This window comes from Arvicanthis niloticus, chromosome 7 (assembly GCF_011762505.2).
Source record: "Arvicanthis niloticus isolate mArvNil1 chromosome 7, mArvNil1.pat.X, whole genome shotgun sequence".
NCBI classification, from domain to species: Eukaryota; Metazoa; Chordata; class Mammalia; order Rodentia; family Muridae; genus Arvicanthis; species Arvicanthis niloticus.
The window spans coordinates 11,544,100-11,563,413 of record NC_047664.1 but is presented as its reverse complement, the minus strand read 5'-3'; the positions used below and the strand labels follow the sequence as shown (position 1 = coordinate 11,563,413).

At 44.8% G+C, this 19,314-nt stretch overlaps 1 protein-coding gene across 1 annotated transcript; it reads right to left on the bottom strand.

Annotated features, from left to right (window-relative positions):
• Positions 1-155: 155 nt before the first annotated feature.
• LOC117712712 (glutathione S-transferase alpha-2-like) lies at positions 156-12,963 on the bottom strand. Its single transcript, XM_034508813.1, has 7 exons — positions 12,897-12,963; positions 9,844-9,948; positions 6,740-6,791; positions 5,797-5,929; positions 3,766-3,907; positions 1,176-1,307; positions 156-386 (listed from the first exon to the last, which is right to left on the bottom strand). The coding sequence occupies exons 2-7, from the start codon at positions 9,928-9,930 to the stop codon at positions 264-266; spliced, it is 669 nt and encodes a 222-aa protein (XP_034364704.1). The 5' UTR covers positions 9,931-9,948; positions 12,897-12,963; the 3' UTR covers positions 156-263.
• Positions 12,964-19,314: the final 6,351 nt, after the last annotated feature.

Genomic DNA, 19,314 nt, shown 5'->3' with positions numbered 1-19,314 from the left:
ACGTTATCTTTTTTTTTTTTTTTACTGTGTGTTGTTTTTTAATTTCTCCTCATTCCTTTAAAAACTTTGCTTTTCCTTGAACTGATTATTGTTTGCCTTCCTCTTTGTATGTGATGCTAGCAATCTGAGCTCATACAGAACATATGAAGAACATATACCATTTGTTCATTTTTATTATTGCAAAATAGCCAGGATCAACAATTGTGTTTTATTATTGAAAACCATTAGAGACCAGTATCTGTGGCACGATCAACACAACTTAACTAAAGCTTGAAAGTCTTCCTTATTTCTTCGATTTGTTTGGCATCCGTGGCAGGCTTTCTCTGGCTGCCAGGCTGGAGGAACTTCTTCACATTGGGGAGGCTGCTGATTCTGCTCTTGAAGGCCTGTAATCCAGAAAGCACAGCTTGACAGTTGGAAGTACTCATGTGCACAACCCAGGAATTTGAGCACCTCCCAGAACACCATCAACTGCATCCTTGCAACAGCTCCAGTATAGACATGAGAAGCATGAAAAACCATGAGCCAGAAACGATAGTTTGGCATCAGTTGTCTTAAGAGCTCCTTGGACATCCAATTACCATCTCCTCTAGACACACCCTGTAGATCTGTCTCTGTGGCACTGCCTCTCAGGTGTGAAAGGAGAGAGAATGAAAGAAAAAGAAAGACATGAAAAACTGATTTGCAAATGGAGACAGGAAACGTCCAAGTCTAACAAGAAGCAACATGGCCAGTTTTCACACTGGGAAAAAAGGTGGGGTCATGGAGGTGGGGTGGGGTCAGCATGAAGGGGACAGGAGAAGAAAGCATATTATAGAGAACAGAAGACAGAACTGAGGGAAGGTGATCACATGACAGAGGCCTGCTCAGACGTTGAGCAAAGACAAGACACAAAGACATGAGACTGTAGATAAAACAGAGGCCAGAAGCATCCTGCCAGGAACAGGGGTCCAAGGAGAGAGCTTCAGGGTCATTCATCTTTCTCATTACAGAAGGCAAAGTATTCTTCCTAGGATACCATCCTCAAATCTCCACACATAAAAAGATTATTTTCAAGCCTCAACCTGAGGGTCTAGTAGCCCAGTTTGCAGGCCAGAGGGTGAGACCTCAGCCCACAGGCCCACCATTGTATTGTCAGAGGCATGTGTGTGGCTGCCTCTCTGAGGTGGCCTCACCTTCAGCAGTGGGAAAGGGGTCAGAAGGCTGGGGTCAAGCTCTTCAACATAGAGGAGAAGTTCCAGCAAGTGGATGTCCACCCTGGTCAGCCTGTTGCCTACAAGGTAGTCTTGTCCGTGGCTCTTCAACACCTGCAAAATTAAAGGACACTGATGATGAAGACATAGTGTTGGGCTGGGGCCCTGACTCTCCCCAAGTCTCTTGAGGCAACACTCTGCCTTTGCTTGGCAGGTATAGAAGAACTACAGACATTCTCTAGGCCTATGGTGCAAGAGGGGCCATGAGAAGTCAGCTGTCTGAACTCTTAAAGGCCTGGTGACCTTTCTTTGTCACTGCCACATGCCTAGAGCCCTCTCATACCATCTCCCTTACATATATTTTGCACACGTGACAAGCACTTAGCCCCAGACAATATGGTTCTCCCCCTTGTACGAAAATGATGGAGCACTGATATTTCAGGACATTCTTCTCTCTATCCTCTCTGTTTAGTCTTTCATGGACAAAGCTTCACATTCAGGCCAGCGTCATTCACCCCAGAGAACATCCAGTGTCTGCCTTTCTCCTTTGTCTGCCTTCCTCATTTCTCTGGGATCTGAACTACAGCATTGGCTCTGACTCCTACCTTCACTGGTCATGATTGACATGCTGAATTGTACAAGGTGAACAGAGTTGGACTCTGTCAGTAACTTTGACCTGATGAATGTTGGACCGATGGAGATATGAGTGGACAGATGAACATGGTGATCATACTTACCACCATAGGATGCTAATCTTGCAATCCTGCGGGCATTTATGTTTCTTAAATATTGATTTGACATTTATCTCAACATTTCTGGTTGTGTGAAGCTTGAAGAATAACACTGTGTTGGTTGCAGTCATATGGCATTCACATAGGTATGAAAATCCCAGATAACCAAAGGAAAAGAACATGCCACATCATGAGCTACAAAGAAAGACCCACTGAAGTCTCTGTGGTCACCTCACCATCCTGTACATATATATACAGAGGAAAAAAGCGATCACTACCACAATTGAAAACCATCGGCAGCCAGGTGTGGTGGCATGCACATTTAATCCCAGCACTCAAAAGGCAGAGGCAGGTGGATGTCTGTGAGCTTGAGGCCAGTCTATAGAGACATTCTGCTTTAAGAAGAAAAAAAGAAAAAGGAAAGAAAGAAAAGAAAACTAAGACCAAAAAAAAAAAAAATACAAAAGGAGGAGGCATCAAGTGGTCTTCAGTCCATGGCTCACTGTGTACATGGAATTCATGAAGCTCAGAGAGACAATTTCAGCCATGATGGATGGACAGTTTGTTCTATGAGACAGCCTCATGTCTGTCAGCACCACAGGCTTCAGGGGACTGTGTGAGGACCCGATGGCTCCTAAATCCCTCCCAGCTTCCACAGAGCAGAGGCAGCAGTGAGTGAACTTTCAGTGATGAATGAAAAACAAGGTGATTCTTTGTAAAATGGGTTTTCAATTCAGGTTATGTTGGAACTTGGTCCAAGGCTGGAGTCATGTGAGGAGATCTCTGAGTGCTTGTGGGAAAATCTCTAAGAAACCAAGACAGGAGTCTTGTGACCTCAGTTCCTCCAAAAACATGGAATTGTTCTTGGATTATGCTTTTCTGCCCCTCTCAGCTTTAGTGGATAGGAATGAGTTTAACTCAGATTATTCATTACAACTGTCAATTATTATCTATTTGTATGCCTACATGGAAAAACATGGTTTCCTCACTTGTAACTTGGCCAGCTCTAATGATTGTATAATTTGCTCATGTGACTCATGATAACCCTCAGAGTGAAAACTGTCTGATGCTCTGAATAAAGTTGTCTATTGCCCTAGACTTCAGTTCACTTCATTTATGGACTCCATTCTCTTAGGTCTCACCTCCTCTAGAACAGAAAACAAGGTCTCTTGGGAACTTGCAAGATGCCCTTATCCTCTAGGGTCATAGTTTGGGCTTTTATCTTTTACTTGGCATAAGTTAAGTATTCCTTAAGTGTTCGTGGTTTACCTCCAAAGAGAAGCCCTGACTGTGAATGGTACTACGTGTGCATTGACCTTCATTTGCTGAGTGGGTGTGGTTTATCTCTTAAGATGAGACCCCAGTCTCATCCTGCAGGTCAGTTTTCCTTAACATCTCTTCCTCAGACTCCTCCTCTCCACCCTCCATCACTGTCCTTGTTCAGGTATTTTCCCTCTGTCTTTGAAGCGCTATCATTTCTCCTGACAGGCAGCTGCTCTCTGGCCTCCCTGTGTAACTCAGAATGTTTTCCTCTGTCTATTATTTTCTACAGTTTTCTCTGGAAAGGAAGCCCATTGTATTCTTCAGGATCTAGGTCCCTCTCTGGGGTGGCTCAGCCTTCCACAGGCCCAGTGCTGGTTGCAGCCAGGAAGCCTGTTCAGTACTCGATTCTAGATGGGCATGAGCACGTGGTGCTCCATCCCAGGCCGTTTTACACAGTTCCCTGTGGGGCAGGGAGCTGCACACAGGCTCATGAAAGTGAAGGCCAGTGGTGCAGCAGCCTTTGTCTCCAGCCTCTGCCTTTCTCTTGTCCCTGAAAGGACTTCAAAGATCCTACTTACCTTTTCAAAGGCAGGCAAGAAACGGTTTTTGGTCCTGTCTTTTGCCAAAGAAGTCTTGGCTTCTCTTTGGTCAGGTGGACATAGTATCAGTTGCAGGATCATTTCAGTCAGATCAAAAATACCTTCTGTGTACATGTCAATCCTAAGAGACAAAATTATCCAAATTGTCACGAGTTGTCAGTGGTTCCCTATGTAACATTTTAATCTGAAAACCTGAGAAATGTACACTGAAAGGTGGTCACAAAGTTGTTTCCCTCTAGTTTGTCATTGTCTCTTATAATTAACAGATATATTGACTTTCCCCTTGAACGTTGTGTTGGTCCTGATACACTTTTACAATTTTATTAAAGGTCTTCTCTCATACATTGTATCTAGACCACTGTTTCCCCTCTTCCTTCCACTCTTCCCAGTTTAAAAAAGAATTGTTACACACACATGGCCCAACCCAAGCACAAAGAATCACTGACCCCTCTGGATATGCAGTCATGAGATACTTGGTGGCATCTCAGAAGATAACCAGCAACTCTACAATGGCAATTCTCTCTCTCTCTTTCTCTGTCTCTCTGTCTCTGTCTCTGTCTCTGTCTGTCTCTCTCTCTCTCCTCTCTCTCTCTCTCTCTCTCTCTCTCTCTCTCTCTCTCTCTCTCTTTCATGGTTTGTTTGAGATTCTCAGAGCTAACAAGCTGCAGCTCCTATAATTCAAACAGATCCCTTGGTTCAGCCACCAGAAATTTCTCTGTTCATCTCTCATTATTCTGCACAGCCCAGAGTCATTCTTGGTCAGTGTTACAAGTTCTCCATCCATTTCTCATGAAGCAAGTCTGTATGACCTCCACATGCTGCTGCCAGATTCTAGGCTTCTTAACCTTTGTCAAAACTTGTCTCTCTCTCTTTTTTTTAATGGCAGGGTTTCACTAAATAGCTATACTGGAACTCACTCTAGAGATCAGGCTGGCCTTGAATTCATAGACATCTGCCTGCCTCTGTCTCCTGAGTGCTTGGCTAAGATTAAAGGTGGTCACCCCACCACCAAGTGGCAACTTGTCTATTTCTTTATTCTGTTAATCCACAACATATCACCAGATGTATGTTTTCCCTTGTTCTAAACTGTATTTTATACAATTCTTTTTGGAAAAGAGAGTCATTGTGACATTTTCACACCATAGCATTTTTGGCCCCTTGAAAGATAGGATGCTGTGGCTCAGTACATCTGTAGCAGTCAAACAACGTGAGCACACTGCAGTGTTACAAGAGTGTGATCCCCATTCCCCTCCACTTCCTTCTTATCCGTGCTAAGGATAGGAACATTTTCCATGAAATGAGCCATGGAACACGTGGCCAGTGTTTGCTTCCTTTACATAATATAATGCTTGCTCTTTATCTTTTTCTGCTTCCCTCACCAGGCCATCTATTATCACGGCTAAAATTGGAGCCTGGGCTCCTCTGTTATCTATTACTGAACATTGTGACTGATTCACCAGTAGAAAATTATAGCTAATGCTGCGAGGAGTATCTCTGTACATGCACAGCTAAAGCCAAGCGCCCATTCCCCATACACATGTCTCCCCCATTAGTGTTGCTGCTAGTACCACATATGGCTCTTGAAGAAACTGTGATACTCCCACATGGGTTTTATGAATGAAGGATTCTGCCAGAGCAGAGTGGGTCCCAGTGGGAGTGCTGCCATCAGCCTGGTCTTGAATGAAAAGCTTCAGGTGACCGTGATCCAGTCCCTGAAGCTTGAGCACCTGAAGGCATGATTCCACCATGCTCAGGAGCCATGGCCCCTCATGTTTGCAGCTGGGGCCCTGTGCTGTGCTGGGGGCCTCATCCTCTGCTGTAGTCACATCTGAACCCACCCCATCTGCTCTTCCCTCCCCTCCACAGACTCTGCCATACTTGGCCTAAGTGTTTATGCTGAGAACCAGCCTGCTCCTACACACAAACCCTGCCACTCTCTTGCTCACTGAAAGAGGAACCCAAGTCCTTCCCTTGTTTCCCACTGGGGTAATAACAGGAAATACATCATACAGGGTCCTCTCCTTCAAGTCCTTCCCATAGAGGTCATATTTGGTGGCAATGTAGTTGAGGATGGCTCTGGTCTGTACTAGCTTCATCCCGTCAATCTCCACCATGGGCACCTGGTCAAAAATCAAATTCCCATCTGTGAAAAGATAAAAGGAAAACTCTGTCAACTGTCCAAGTCTCAGTTCTCGGGAGCAGAAAAGGATTGACATGTATGAACATGCAGAGGAATGATGAAGGCTCGGCTGCCAGTCTTTCTAGGGGAATCTCTGTATTTCAGCCCCTGTTTCCTCTCTGTCTCACCCACCTCATCCTGTTTTGAGCATCTGTCATCCCCCTCTATTTCCTACCCACACACATGTTATATCCCTCATGCATGGTTTTATGTTCATGTCCCTGGGTACATTTGTGAGGTGAGGAGGGACAGCCGAGGGCCACCATGCAACAGAGCTAGGTACAGAATTTTGAAAGTCTCATTATGTTCATGGCATGAGGGTGTTGTAAGACAGTTTCCTATGTAGTGAGCCACCTTGTGGTCCTCCAGCCTGTCTCTGTCAGGGGATAGTAACTCATCAGTAGCTATAATCAAAATGCTCAAGAAAACTATCCCAGCTGTTTCTCTACCATGATTTAACCCCTGGTCATGTGTTTGTCTGGTTGATGGGCAGCGGGGGTAAAACACAGAGGAAGTGAGTGAGTGTGAGTGAACTAGCTCACTCTGAGGCAGAAAAAAAAATGAGAAAACACCCACAAGTCAGCAGATAAGTCCTTGGAGACATCTGACCACACCCCTGTCCCCACTGTTCCCATTTCAGACCACTCAGGGAGCCCCACCACATACATCACACTGTCACTCTTCCATTCTGACTGTTCCCACCCACTGCCCACAACATCACCTTCAGACAGCCTTCCCTGAGGCGCCTCACTGCAGTCATACAGATACTGTTACCTTTTTTTAACTTTTCCAGATCTTCTGGCCTCTGTATTAACTTCTCTTCAAACTGAAAGCAGAGAAGTAAAAGCACACTCAGTAGCTCATTCTGTGTTGTTGTAGACTTTTGAACTCAGTGACCCCTGATGGGTACTTCATGTGCAGAAGTGAAAACTTCCAGTAGATACAAAGGAGTCTGATCACAGCCACTTGGAAATTCATATTAGATCCATCAACAACAGGATACTGAGAACAACCAAGCTGCTCCTTCTTGGAGTGTTCTTCTACCTTGAACCCACGAGGGCCAACGCTTTTTTTGTTTTTTTTCTTTTGTTTTGTTTTGGAGACAGGGTTTCTCTGTGTAGCCCTGACTGTCCTGGAACTCACTCTGTAGACCAGGCTGGCCTCGAACTCAGAAATCCACCTGCCTCTGCCTCCCAAGTGCTAGCATTAAAGGCGTGCGCCACCACCGCCCGGCAGAGGGCGAATGCTAAGGTCCTAAGAAGAGAGTGATCTCACTGGCAGGCAAGCACTGGGACTTTGTTGAGATTTGGGGCTCTCAGGAAAGCCTGCTAACTCCAGTAAGATCAGGATAGAACACTCCAGATCTCCATCATGGCATACAGCATGGACCCATGACTACTTGGGTTTTGTTTCTTCCGGATTTAGTCATAATTATTTTAATTGTGCATGTTTGCAAACGTGTGTGTGTGTGTGTGTGTGTGTGTGTGTGTGTTTGTGTGTGTCTATGGCTTGTACATATGAATACATCCCTCTTATAGGTCAAGCTCATAGAAGCCAGGAGTTAGAGAGTCTCTTGGGGCTGGAGTAACAGACAGTTATTAGCTGTCTTATCTGGTGCTTCAAACCACAGTACATTGTCTGCATGTGCAGTAAGACCTCTAAACAGCTAAGCCATTACACAACCACTGTTAAAGTCGCTTACATCTCAGTCTCAGGACTATTGTTGTGTTTTTCAAATATTTATTTATTTTATGTGTGAGTATTAAATCTTTTTGTGTGCACATACCCAATAACAACCCACCATGGTCTTTTACATATATCACTCGGATCTGAACCCATGTTTAATCTTTAGGCCCAGCCATCTCTCAAACCCTCTAGAGTAATCTAAACCGCTCTTTTTCCTTCATATTTTAAAGAAGTTTTTAGCCTTACAAGGTTGAACATTGGCTTCACCCTTGCTTGGCGAGACAATCTGCTGATGGCTCCACAACCCCACAGGATTGGGTTGATAGGCAACGTCAGGGGAAGCAGCAGCCACTTGCACAGCCTCCAGAGAGGCACAGGGAGAGCTGACTGTTGAGCATCACAGACAGGGGCTGAATTGTGATAGGTTGGTGGGGTGAAGTCGATGGTGAGGTTGATGTCAATGGCCAGCTGCAGGCACATCTCATCTGGAAGGTTTGGGCCAGGGTCTCTAACAGCCCTGCCACTGCCTTCTCATCTACTCAGCAGAGGAAGGCTTCTGTGCAGATGGCCCCATCCCTGCCTTCCTCTTGTGCTGAACTCAACAACCCAGTGGCTCAGCACATATCTCAGAGCCACAAAGCTGTCATTTAGACTCTGGACCCAGCTATGTGTTTATTTAAAGCATTCTCCCCTGGGGACAGCACTGGAACGTCTCAGTTCTTATGCTGTCCTTCATTCAGAAAGGATCCAGCCAGAATCCTGTTCATATAGGAATGGAGAAGGTGTGATTCCACAGTTGAGGTGAGGTGGACAGGTTGCCATTACACTGAAGGAGGACACCAGCAGCCTTCCCAGGGTGCCACTTCATCCTTAAGGCTCCCAGTCTGCTCCTATCCGAGGGCAAGATTCTCAGCTAGCAGTGTCTACTACTTCATCCCCAGTCTTTCCCAACTGCTGAGCTCACATGGTGTGAATGGGAGGGGTTTTTCCTCAATGACGCCTCTAGAGGGCAGCACTAAAGCCTACCAGCGTTTTCTGCTCAGCAGCTGACAGGAAAACATTTAACAGCTGAAGGCTGCTGTCCTTCTCACTTGGGCCACTTACACTGAAAGCTGAAGCTCATAGACATGGAGGCCCCTGAAGATTCGAGCTCTTTCTCACTCACCACTCCTACCTTCCAGACAGCCCTGTGCCTGAGAAACTGAGTATTGCTCTGCTTTGACAGGTCGTTTGTTACAACCTTTTGTGTCAGGCATCTCATTTGTGGACGTGTTTTGAATTTAACTCTATTTAGTTTTCTGGTATAGTTTATCACTTTTTATGTTTTTTTATACTATATATGGAAAGTCCTCTCTCTCTCTCTCTCTCTCTCTCTCTCTCTCTCTCTCTCGTTTTGTGTGTGTCTGTATGTGTGCCTGCCCTCGAGTATGTGCATCCATGCACATGTCTGCTCAATTGCCCATGATGGTCAAAGGCATGGAAACCCTCTGGGGTCAGAGTGACAGGAGTTTGTGAGCAGCCTGTAGCAGCCCTCTGCAAGAACAGGCTGGGATTCTAACCCCTGAGCCATCACTTCAGTCCTGGTTCCTTTAAATCATCTTTATCATGGAAACTCCAGGTTCTTTGTCATAAAACTACAAGATACAAATATCCTTCATCTGTCAATTCCCAGCTCCAATAACCCCAGCTGCAGTCCACCCTGTCCATCTCTGTGCCCATCTTCTGAGACAGACTATAATGTATATACACTTGTGGGGTCACATGTCCCCACTGCAAACACCTCACATAACTTATGCACTCCAAAAATACGCACTCGTTTTGAAAGAACAGTGGCATTTCTAAAACCACACTATCATACCATAAATCTGTAATAAGCAATTAGCATCACCTAATAACCAATATTCAAATGCCTATTTCTACATGTCTCAGTATGTAATTTGATCAATCACAAATAAGCAATTAATCAAGTATTTGATTTTTTCCTCCTGAAAAGGTCTCTTAATTGTGAATTCTATTCTTCATAGAAAGCACAGTAAAATTTCACTATTTCAAATTAGTCCATCTCTTTTTTAGTACAAGACAAGTACCATTTAAGACAAACTTCCCACACTTCTTCAGGCACGGAGTCTCTCAGCTTCAAGAAGCATGTTAAACTGGATCTGATGTCCAGTGCAGAACACTGCACAACCTACCTCCACCCCTGCTGCAGCCAGGAGCCACCTGATGCACTCCATCCTGCCCCGGGCATTGAAGTAGTGAAGCACGGGCTTCCCAGCCATAGCAGCAACTGTGGTTCACTGGTAGGAGGGAACAGGCAGAGAGGTCAGCCCCGGGGGAGCCTGTAGTGTGGGGTGTGTTTAGTAATGCACCCTGGAGAACAGGCAGTCTGCCTCCTCCATGGTTGGCTTGCAGGAAGCCGAGGGAGAAGTTTGTAACTTAATTTCTCACCCATTGGTCACCATCAACCTGCAATTGCACCAAACCAGTCTCAGCTGGCCATAGACCTTCACCTTGAGGACATAAAACAGAGTTGTCAGGATTCTGCAGTGATTAAAAACCTGGGAGCCTGTTGAGCCTTGGAAAGCAGAGCCATCCCAGAGGGGATGAGACACAGTCCCTCCCGGTTCTTTGGCTCCTGGACTATTTAGTTTGGCAGCTTCCTCTGGGTTGTGTCACCCTGGCTGTGCCAATGCCAAAGTTTCCCGGGAGGAGAAGGGTCATCTCTTGCTGCTGTTCTGTTTCTCGCTGTGAGGCTGAACAGTGTTTCATGGTGCAGAAGGAGAGTAGCTGATGTGTCAGCTTCACATGCCAGGGCAACTAGCTGCCTTTGGTGCGCACCACATCATGGGTAAGTGCTCACTGGACTTTTTAAAATCAGAAAGTCCCTTGATGCAGAGCTGTCGCTCTTGCAAGTTTACAGAAGAGATGTCGGGGGCAGCCTCGCTTATACACTGAAGGCCTAAAATCAGCCATAGGCCTAAGTCAGCCTGCTAACACAAAGTCTTGGGTCTCTGTGGAAAAACACTGAAACAGATGGCTAGCAGCTATTGTAAACAAGCAGCTTTGTGGAAATTTGCCAGCCTGGGTCATCATAGACCTTGTAGATACGTAGCCTTGGTGAACAGTACGAACTTAGATAAGGACAAGTGAATCATAGTGAACCTTCACCCAGCCGATACTCTGTTCTGGAAGGTATCTGTACTCCCCCTGAACACTTAGGTTCCTGTGTCATCCCCTTTCCCACATCCTGCCTTTTTGTGTATATAACCCCTGTGTGAAAAAGTAAAGATTGCGATTTGATCAGATCGCCATTCTTTTCGTCTTAGCTTGTTGTCCCCCCTCCACCAACCCACCTCCACTCTCTTTCAGGTGACCTCTCCAGATCACTGTTTAATGCCCTGCTGGACAGGACAGAGAGACTGATGTCTCTCCAGTGTCATGAGTAGAAAACCCTGGTGAATGCAGCTGAGTTCCTGCAGTGGGCAGACATGCTGGGTCCCTGCTGCTCAGTGATTGTAACTAACTCAAATCATGGCCATGGGTAGAGTCTTTAACTTGTGATATGATAGGAAGTTTCAGAGTCTGTCTTTTTAAAAGGATTCTACTTTTATTTATACATGGTGTGTGTGGGGTGGGGTGGTGTGTGTGTGTGTGTGTGTGTGTGTGTGTGTGTGTGTGTTTCTATGTGTGCGCTCCTGGGTGCAGTGGCTATAAACCCTAGAAGACATCAGATCCTCTAGAGTGGTGGCCTCTGCCTGCTGGTCACCATTCCCAGGCCTCAGCAGCATTCTTCCCCATTAGCTGTTGGCCTCCCTACACTCAGGTAGCAGCGGCTCCTCATGGTCACCTCACAGCTGCCTGCTGCACATTATAAAGCTCTGCTCTTTTTGCCTTTCTGATTTTCTTTGGTTTCCCCCATGAGTGCTAGTTTGCCCTGGACAGCTTCAGTCTGGGGATGTTACTGGGACTCTGAGATGCTGAGGCTCTCAGGGAAGTCCTTCACACCATCCTTCCCATGCCGCAGACATTGCACAGCACTGATCAGGCTATTGCCTTGCATCCTTCTTGGTGACATGTGCCTTATACATGGCAGCCATGCTGAGCTGGGTGGCTCTCTCTAATCTCCCAGATTTAGAGTTGCATGCTACCTGAGAGTCCTTGGCCTTCACCATTTTGTGGATGCCTTGATCCTCAGCATGGGATTGGCCACACAACTGCTCAGTGTCGGAGCTTGTATTTGACCTCGTTCCACAGACTGATTTCTTCCAGCTATATTTTTTACAGACCTTTTATGTTTTCCAAAGATTATCCTTTTCTTGTCTGCCACTCATTCCCTTATACACACCTTTGTGATCACGTAGAAAACATAGGACATGGTGGCATGTTCAGGCCACCATCCCCAGATATCACAGGGCTCAATAGTTCAAGATTCACACTTTTTTCCCCTCTTGTTTTCTCAGGCTCACCATTTCAACCCACAGGTTGTGTTGGGTATTTAAATAATAAACTAGTGGTAAAGTAACAGATCCTAAGTATGAGACCTGCTAGTCTTTCAACAGAATTATCAAAGCAATGGAAATCCGCATAACAGACACAAATGATCTAGAAAACCAAACTGGGAATGTGCTTTGGGAGGGTGGCCTGGGAGAGAGTCTGGGGTGAGAGGACTCTGCAAGTTCTCTGTGGGTTTCAGAATGCAACTCAAGAGAAGACATTATCGATCTCCCTTCTGCCTGGGAGGACAAGCCAGGTCCACTCCTCACTATCCTAAATCCCATGTACTTAGATTCCCTTGCAAATACATTAAGCCTCACCCTTTGGCTCAGTGAAACTGAAGGAGAAGGTGAGGGGACAGACAGAAGCAGAAGGAGAAAAAGAGGAGCAGGAGGAGAGGAAGGAACAGATGAAGGGAAGAATAAAGCACAGGAGAGAAGAAGGAAAGGAGGAAGATGGACAGAGTTAGGCAGGAGGGGAAGGGAGAGAGAGGAACAGAGGAAGAACAATAGGTTGCTACTGGTTGTTCAGTCTCAAAGCAATTCAGTAACCAGAACCAACTGCAGGTAAATCAGTGGTAATGGGCATGGATTGTGATCAGAGTTTATTACGTACAGGAGTGAAAGTTATATAATAAATCCAGTTATTTTATACAATTAGTGCATGCTGACTAAATAAAACATTAAAAAACTATTTTGCAGTGATGCAGACCTGAGAACACATTATGCAGGTTACAAAAGAGAGTACTGACCTAGTGAGAGTCCTGGCTGCTTCTCCACTCAGCTCCCAGCTCCAGCTCCAGAGGAGTGTGCATGCTACTTTAATAAGGTGACAGTTCTTACAGAGAGCATGGGGACCAATAGGAAACAGCCCCTCCCATAGACATGCATAGAGTCCAAGATTCCAGAGTTTCATGATAGACTAGAAAGGTGACAAGTCACGGGGAGGGGCTGACAAGCTACAACCTTTCCCTGAAGATCTAGATCCATTCATGTATTCCTTGGTTTAATGCTGTGTGTCCCTAAATCATCTCTCCTCCATGCTTCTGTGATTGACCCTAAAGAGACATCTAGCTTAAGAAGGGAAGAAAGGAAGGAGGGAAAACTTCACTAGAAGCTAAAAAGAACCATAGAGTCAACCCTCAGAACCGTCAGCTGTGTAACGATGCGACATTCAACTATTGGATCTGAGGGATGTCTTGTTAACTAGCCCTAAATTACAGAATTAATACACTGTCTCAGATTCAAGGCTAAGTTGAACATACAGGTAACACTGCCCCTGCCTATTTTGTCTGATGAAGCATGCTAATATCCCACAATAGCATGACATCTGTCCTGATCTTTGTCCTGTTTTGATTAAAAAATCAAGAGCTGAAAGGCAGAAAGGAGTGTCACAACTCACACTTAACTTTTATCAGGATGACCATCCACACTCTGTCCAGCCTGCTCTAGGTCTCAGTGCAGCCTGTGAGTCCCTGCAGTTACTCCTGTGGGAAAGTTGCTTAGTCACCATTAGCAATGTCATTTCCAATCTAGTGAGAATAACTCATTCTTCCTGCCAAGTTCAGACACATAGCTCTTATCCACAAGGTCAACAGCACTGGCTTCACTCACACACCCACAAGCTGATTTGTGATTTTAGTTACAATGGTTGGTTCATGGGTCTTTGTTGTTAATCATTACCTCATGATCTGGCTGAGGCCAGATACACATGCCTGAGGCTGGATACCCTACCAGTGAGCAGGGCTAGCTTCTTTTTATCTTGGTGTCCACTGATAATTTCTCTTCAGCTATAGAACTTCATTCCTCAAGGGCCCTTCACTTAGCTAAAAACAGATGACAACCTCTTTATACAGCCTTTCAGGGTGACATGCACCAGCACAGGACCTCAGCCTCTGCCACAGGGATGACTAGAGTTTGAACACTGCTCGTGAAAGAGTCCATGTCACAGCCTGAGAGTTTATGGCAGAGGAGGAAAGGAAACCCGTGGTGAAAGGAGAGTGTCCCAGGAGAGCAATGTGAAGACCCAGCAGAGAGAACTGGGACATCTGAAGTATAGAGCAAGGACTGAGTCAGGAGTCCTGCTGAGGACTGCCTTAGAGCTGAGTGTATTGTCCCAGCCTGGAAAGGAAGGAAGCAGTCAGCTGCCTGCCCATTCTGTGCCATTTGCCTGTGGTCATGTGGCGTCTCTGTTCTTCAAGCCTGCCTGCACTTTAGGCTTTCTCTGCAGCCCAGGCTCTGTACTCATGCTTCTTCAGCTGGACCTCCTCCTCTCTATCCTCTTCAGCCTTTTCCTCTCCATCCTCTGGGCATGCTGCACTGCCTCTATCAGGTCCCCATCCAGATGCCCTGAGAGAGGAGTTCTCCAGGTCTTGTTCCAAGCTCCCATGGCTGGCCCTGTGTGCAGCATAGAGAGAGGCCACGATGAACATGTGACCAAATTCCATTTAGTGTTGGAGACTTTATTCCAGATAAAGTCCTGGACTTTATCTGCAGTAAAAACTTAATGTGTCCTTCAAATGTGTTCTTTAAAGTTACTTTAATCTAGGAATTTTTCCCAGGGCTGAGAGTGGCCCTTGGTGGTATAGCTTGTTCTGGCATGCTCCCAAGAGCCTCGGGGACAGAGTCCCATTGTGGAAAAGACAAGTTCAAAGGTATAAAGTCAGTTAATCTATCTGTGTGTGACAGTTAACCTAGGTGTGCATGAGTTAACCTAGAAATGTGTGACAGTTAATCTAGAAGTGTGTAACAGTAAGTCTATCTGTGTGTGACAGTTAATCTAAAAGTGACTGTTTTCTAGAGGCTACCTCTGTGTTTTCACCCTGCTCTATGTCAGTCTTTGCCTTCCTTCAGGAGTCAGGTATGGTCTGAGGAGTATTAGATATTTTTGTGCCTTGTGCTCACTTGGCATTTTCTGACCATTTGAGTTGATGCTGTGTTTTTGTAAAATGTCCCATATTTGATGCTCTTCTCTGTGTGTGCCTTCCATACACTGTCACATTCATTACATAGGGTACGAGTCCTTGTAGACTATGTGTAAACATATCCTCATCTTGTCTCTAGTCTACTTTGGACCCTTCTTTGCTTTTTATTAGTCAGCACTTCCTATTCCACTGAACCCAGCCATTTCTCCACGGGTTTTTATGTGTTGGAGATAGCATTCAGAATGAGGATGTGGCCTCTGCATGTACTCACTGCCTCTGCGTCCTTCAGCCACCCAGACATACATTTCTATGCGCTATAACCCTATTGTATGTGTTCATCTATACTGTATACACTACTCTATGTGCCATGATCCTAGCACATGTGTTTAACCCACTCACACATATAAGTGTATGAGATACTAAGGAGTGTGTCTAACCCACCTATACCCACAGTTCTATATGCATTGATCCTAGAATGTATGATTAGCCCTCCCATGAATATAATTCTATGTACCAAATGTGTGTTTAACCCACTTACACATGATCCTAGCATGTGTGCTTTACCCATAAATACATACAGTTCTATATGCCGTGATCCTAATGTGTGTGATTAACCCACCTATACATACACACCTACAGGCAATGATATTAGTGTGTGTTCAACCCACCATGCTGTGTGGTTTCAATGAGAATGGTTCCCATAGGCTCATTATATGTTTGCATACATGACCCCCAGTTGGTGGACCTGTTTGGGAAGGATTAGGAGGTGTGTCCTTATTGGAGAAGGTACATCACAGGACTGGGGTGGGGAATGTTTTAAAAGCCTACACTATTCTAGTTAGCTCTCTGCCTGGTGTGTGTTGATCACAATATGAGCTTTCAGCTTACTGCTCCAGCACCATGCCTACCAGCCTAGTCCCTTGTTCTCCACTGTGATGTTAATGATCTTACTGCCTGAACCTGAAAGCCCTCAATAAACTTGTCTTAAACTGCCTTGGTCAGGATGTCTCATCACAGCAACAGAAGAGTAAGGCACATGTGTCCAGTTCTCCCTGCATTTCTTAATTTATTTGTACCTGAGTGATTTAAAATGAGAAGTTTGTATCCATATTAGCTTTTCAGTCTAACATATATCATCAATTATTAATGCAACCCTATCTCTGATAGGTGACAAACCTAACTCAATATGTGTAAATGCATGTCTTCACTCCCAATATGCACTAAAACATATGATTATTAGTAGTACACGGAGGGAAATATGATGGGCTAATGAGATGTCTGCAAAGTATTGTTGTTGTTATTTTGTTTGGTTTTGTTGTGAGCTGTCAACTCTGTGTTTAGAACGCTGCTTCCTAAGGAGTTTTAAGTCGCTTCTGGTCTGCCCTAACTCGTATGGAGGGTTAGTATTCGTTTGGAATGCTGCTGCTTGTTAGCTTTGTGTTACATTTTACCACACCTGTCTGCTTTTTATTAATCACCATTTCCTGTTACATAGCATTTTATCAAGGTCCAAACAGTCAGGGTCATACAGAGTTTACCTGCTTCTTACCACAGCCATGTTCCCAGCCCCTTTGGTTTGTCCTGCCCTATACTCATGCCTTTGAGGGCTTTCAGGTTCAGGCAGTAAGATCATGCCTTTCCTTCTTTCTGATATGTACCTGTGTGCCTCCTCCCAGCCCTCCCTTCTCTCACAAGGACAACATGCTTCTGTGCTTCAGTTACTGTTTTCACTAAGGTCACAGAATTTGTACCCTAAGTTCATAAAGAACCTCATTTAGCTTGGTTTTGTTTTGATAGTTACAAAGTCTGCGAGTGTTTGGATGCACATTTTGGACATTTTTTTTTTCTCCCAGCATTTTGGAGTTTTGTGTGTGTGTGTGTGTGTGTGTGTGTGTGTGTGTGTATCTTTGAGGTTGAGGGGTGAGAGTGAGGAGGTAGATCTTTGAATTCGAGGCTAACCTGGTCTACAGAGGGAATACCAGGACAGCCAGGGCTACACAGAAAAACTCTGTCTCGAAAAAAAAAAAAAAAAAAAAAAATTGGCTACAGTGCAGCATGTCAACTCCCTCAGACCACAAGAGCTGGTGATTTCAGAAAATTAACAGGTTCTGAGAAGCGCCAGACCTTTGTTCTGGGTACTTGGACCCTGTCTGTCTGTCTGTCTGTCTGTCTGTCTGTCTGCTTTCTGGGTGTGCTACCTGACACCTCCTCAGTGACCCACATCTTAATCCAAGATCAAGTTTTCAATCTCAGTGGCACATGATCCATGATTTTAGTGTCTGCTGATGCCTACCTTGGAAACTTGCCTTGATCCAAGTACCTCAGTCTCCTTACAGATCTCCCTACTTTGTCCTCTGGCTCTCTGGCCAGTTGCTTTACTCAGAGTCCTTCCTCTTGTACTACAGATTTTGCCAGTATCCTGCATACAGAACCCTACCTTAGAGGCTCTGTAACTTTGTGCCATTAAAACCTTCCAGGGAGCCATTATTACCTTCAGGGTGAATCCCAGTGGTTTGTGAAGCCTGCATGGGCCAGCCATCATTTCAAGCCTTCCTCGCCTCAGCCTCTCTTTCTTCTAGACAGATCTCCACCAGAGCCTCTGCCCAGAGGCCCTCCTCTGAGAGGCGTGAAAACCCTGTAGTGTTGGCTCTCTCTTGCAACACTCCTGATTACCTCAAGCTCACGGAACTTGTCACTGCCTGCTGGAAGTTTCTCCTGACATACACAGACCTGGAACAGACAACAGCTCCTTATGGGTATACTATTTATAAGCTACACCTTTGCATTTAGACTGCTTGAATTGAAATCATGGCACTGGTGTTTGGTTCTGCGCTGTCTTGCAGGTTTCAGTTCCCCATCTGTGGAAAGGGAAGATGGTAACATGCACTATGTAAGGTTGTTGTGAGAACTAAAGTGGTCAGGGACTGAGTATTAATTATGGCACTCCTATTCTTGCAGCCATGTTTCCTACACAGCAACCTTTAATCTGATAAGATTGTAGACACTGGATAAGAAAATAGACTAATATACATTTTGGTGAGTAACAATGAATTGTTTTTTCTTAGGGTTGTATAGTTAGATAGTATGTGTGAGTATGTGTGTGCTTATGAATGCCTCTGTATATTTTGTCTTTTTATCAGTTCTGTGCATTAATTTTATGCTGTCACTGAAACTCAGGGAAAAAGGTAATGTAATATTTTTGATGCGCTTTTAATGAAAAAAAATAGTATATGCAACTTCTATATCCAATTATATGAATATAAGAACATATACACACAAACATTGAGAAGAACATAAAGTAATATGCATTAGAGTGGGAAAGTGTTGAAAAATTAATTTTCTTTTAAAATATACTAGAATTTTAATATAATATCATCATTTTGCCCATAATAAATTAATATTAGGAAAAGAGTCATGAAGAAAACAAACCTTCCTAGGTTAGGAAAGTCAGGGAGCCAGGTAGAAAGGAAGAAGCAGGAAGCAGAAAAATCATTCTATTATTATATAGACCTGTTCAGCTGGCCACTGTCCAGTGTCAGCAGTGTAGTGCAGCTCTGTATGATGCTGTGTTCTACAGTGCAGGTAGCCCTTCATAACACAGGAATCAGAATGGTTAGCTTGAGTCTTTCTAGTACTCCAAGCTACCTGGGGTACTGAGATGGATGACCAGCTAAATGAAGTCTAGCCTGGGCAAATCAACAAGATCCCATTTTACAATAAAATGGAAAATGGTGTCACATGCCTATAACCCTAGTGCTTGTCAAGTGAAAGCAGGAGAGGTAATGCCATGGCTAATCTGAGCTACAAAGGGAGTTCCCGGCTAGTCAAGGTTACATAGTAAAGCCTTGTCTCCTCAGGATACTCAAGATGGGGGCTGAGGAAATGGTCCAGAGGTTAAGTGCTCTTTTAAAGGACTGGAGTTTGTTTTCTAGTATCCACACAAGGTAGTAACCACTATCTGTATTTCTAGCTCCAGAAGTTCTAATGCTAATTTGTCTGTGAGCACATGCCCCCAGAAAGGCGCATGTGCACACACACACATACACTCTCTCACACACACACACACTCACTCACACTCACATAAATAATAATAAGCTAAGGTTGAAAAAGAGGGATGGGGATACAGCCTAGTGACAGAGCTGTGTGAGGTATAACTTCAACCGCCTGTACCACAAAATCAAACGAAAGAATAGCCATCGTGGTGCAGGATTAACTTTGCTCTGCATCAATTCAACTGCCCCCCTGT

Coding starts and splice junctions, on each gene's coding strand:
- LOC117712712 (XM_034508813.1), bottom strand. CDS start 9,930: ATGGCTGGGAAGCCCGTGCTTCACTACTTCAATGCCCGGGGCAGGATG. Junction 6,792..9,843: donor TGGCTGCAGCAGGGGTGGAG/GTAGGTTGTGCA, acceptor CTCTGCTTTCAG/TTTGAAGAGAAGTTAATACA. Junction 5,930..6,739: donor TCTGGAAAAGTTAAAAAAAG/GTAACAGTATCT, acceptor ATCTTTTCACAG/ATGGGAATTTGATTTTTGAC.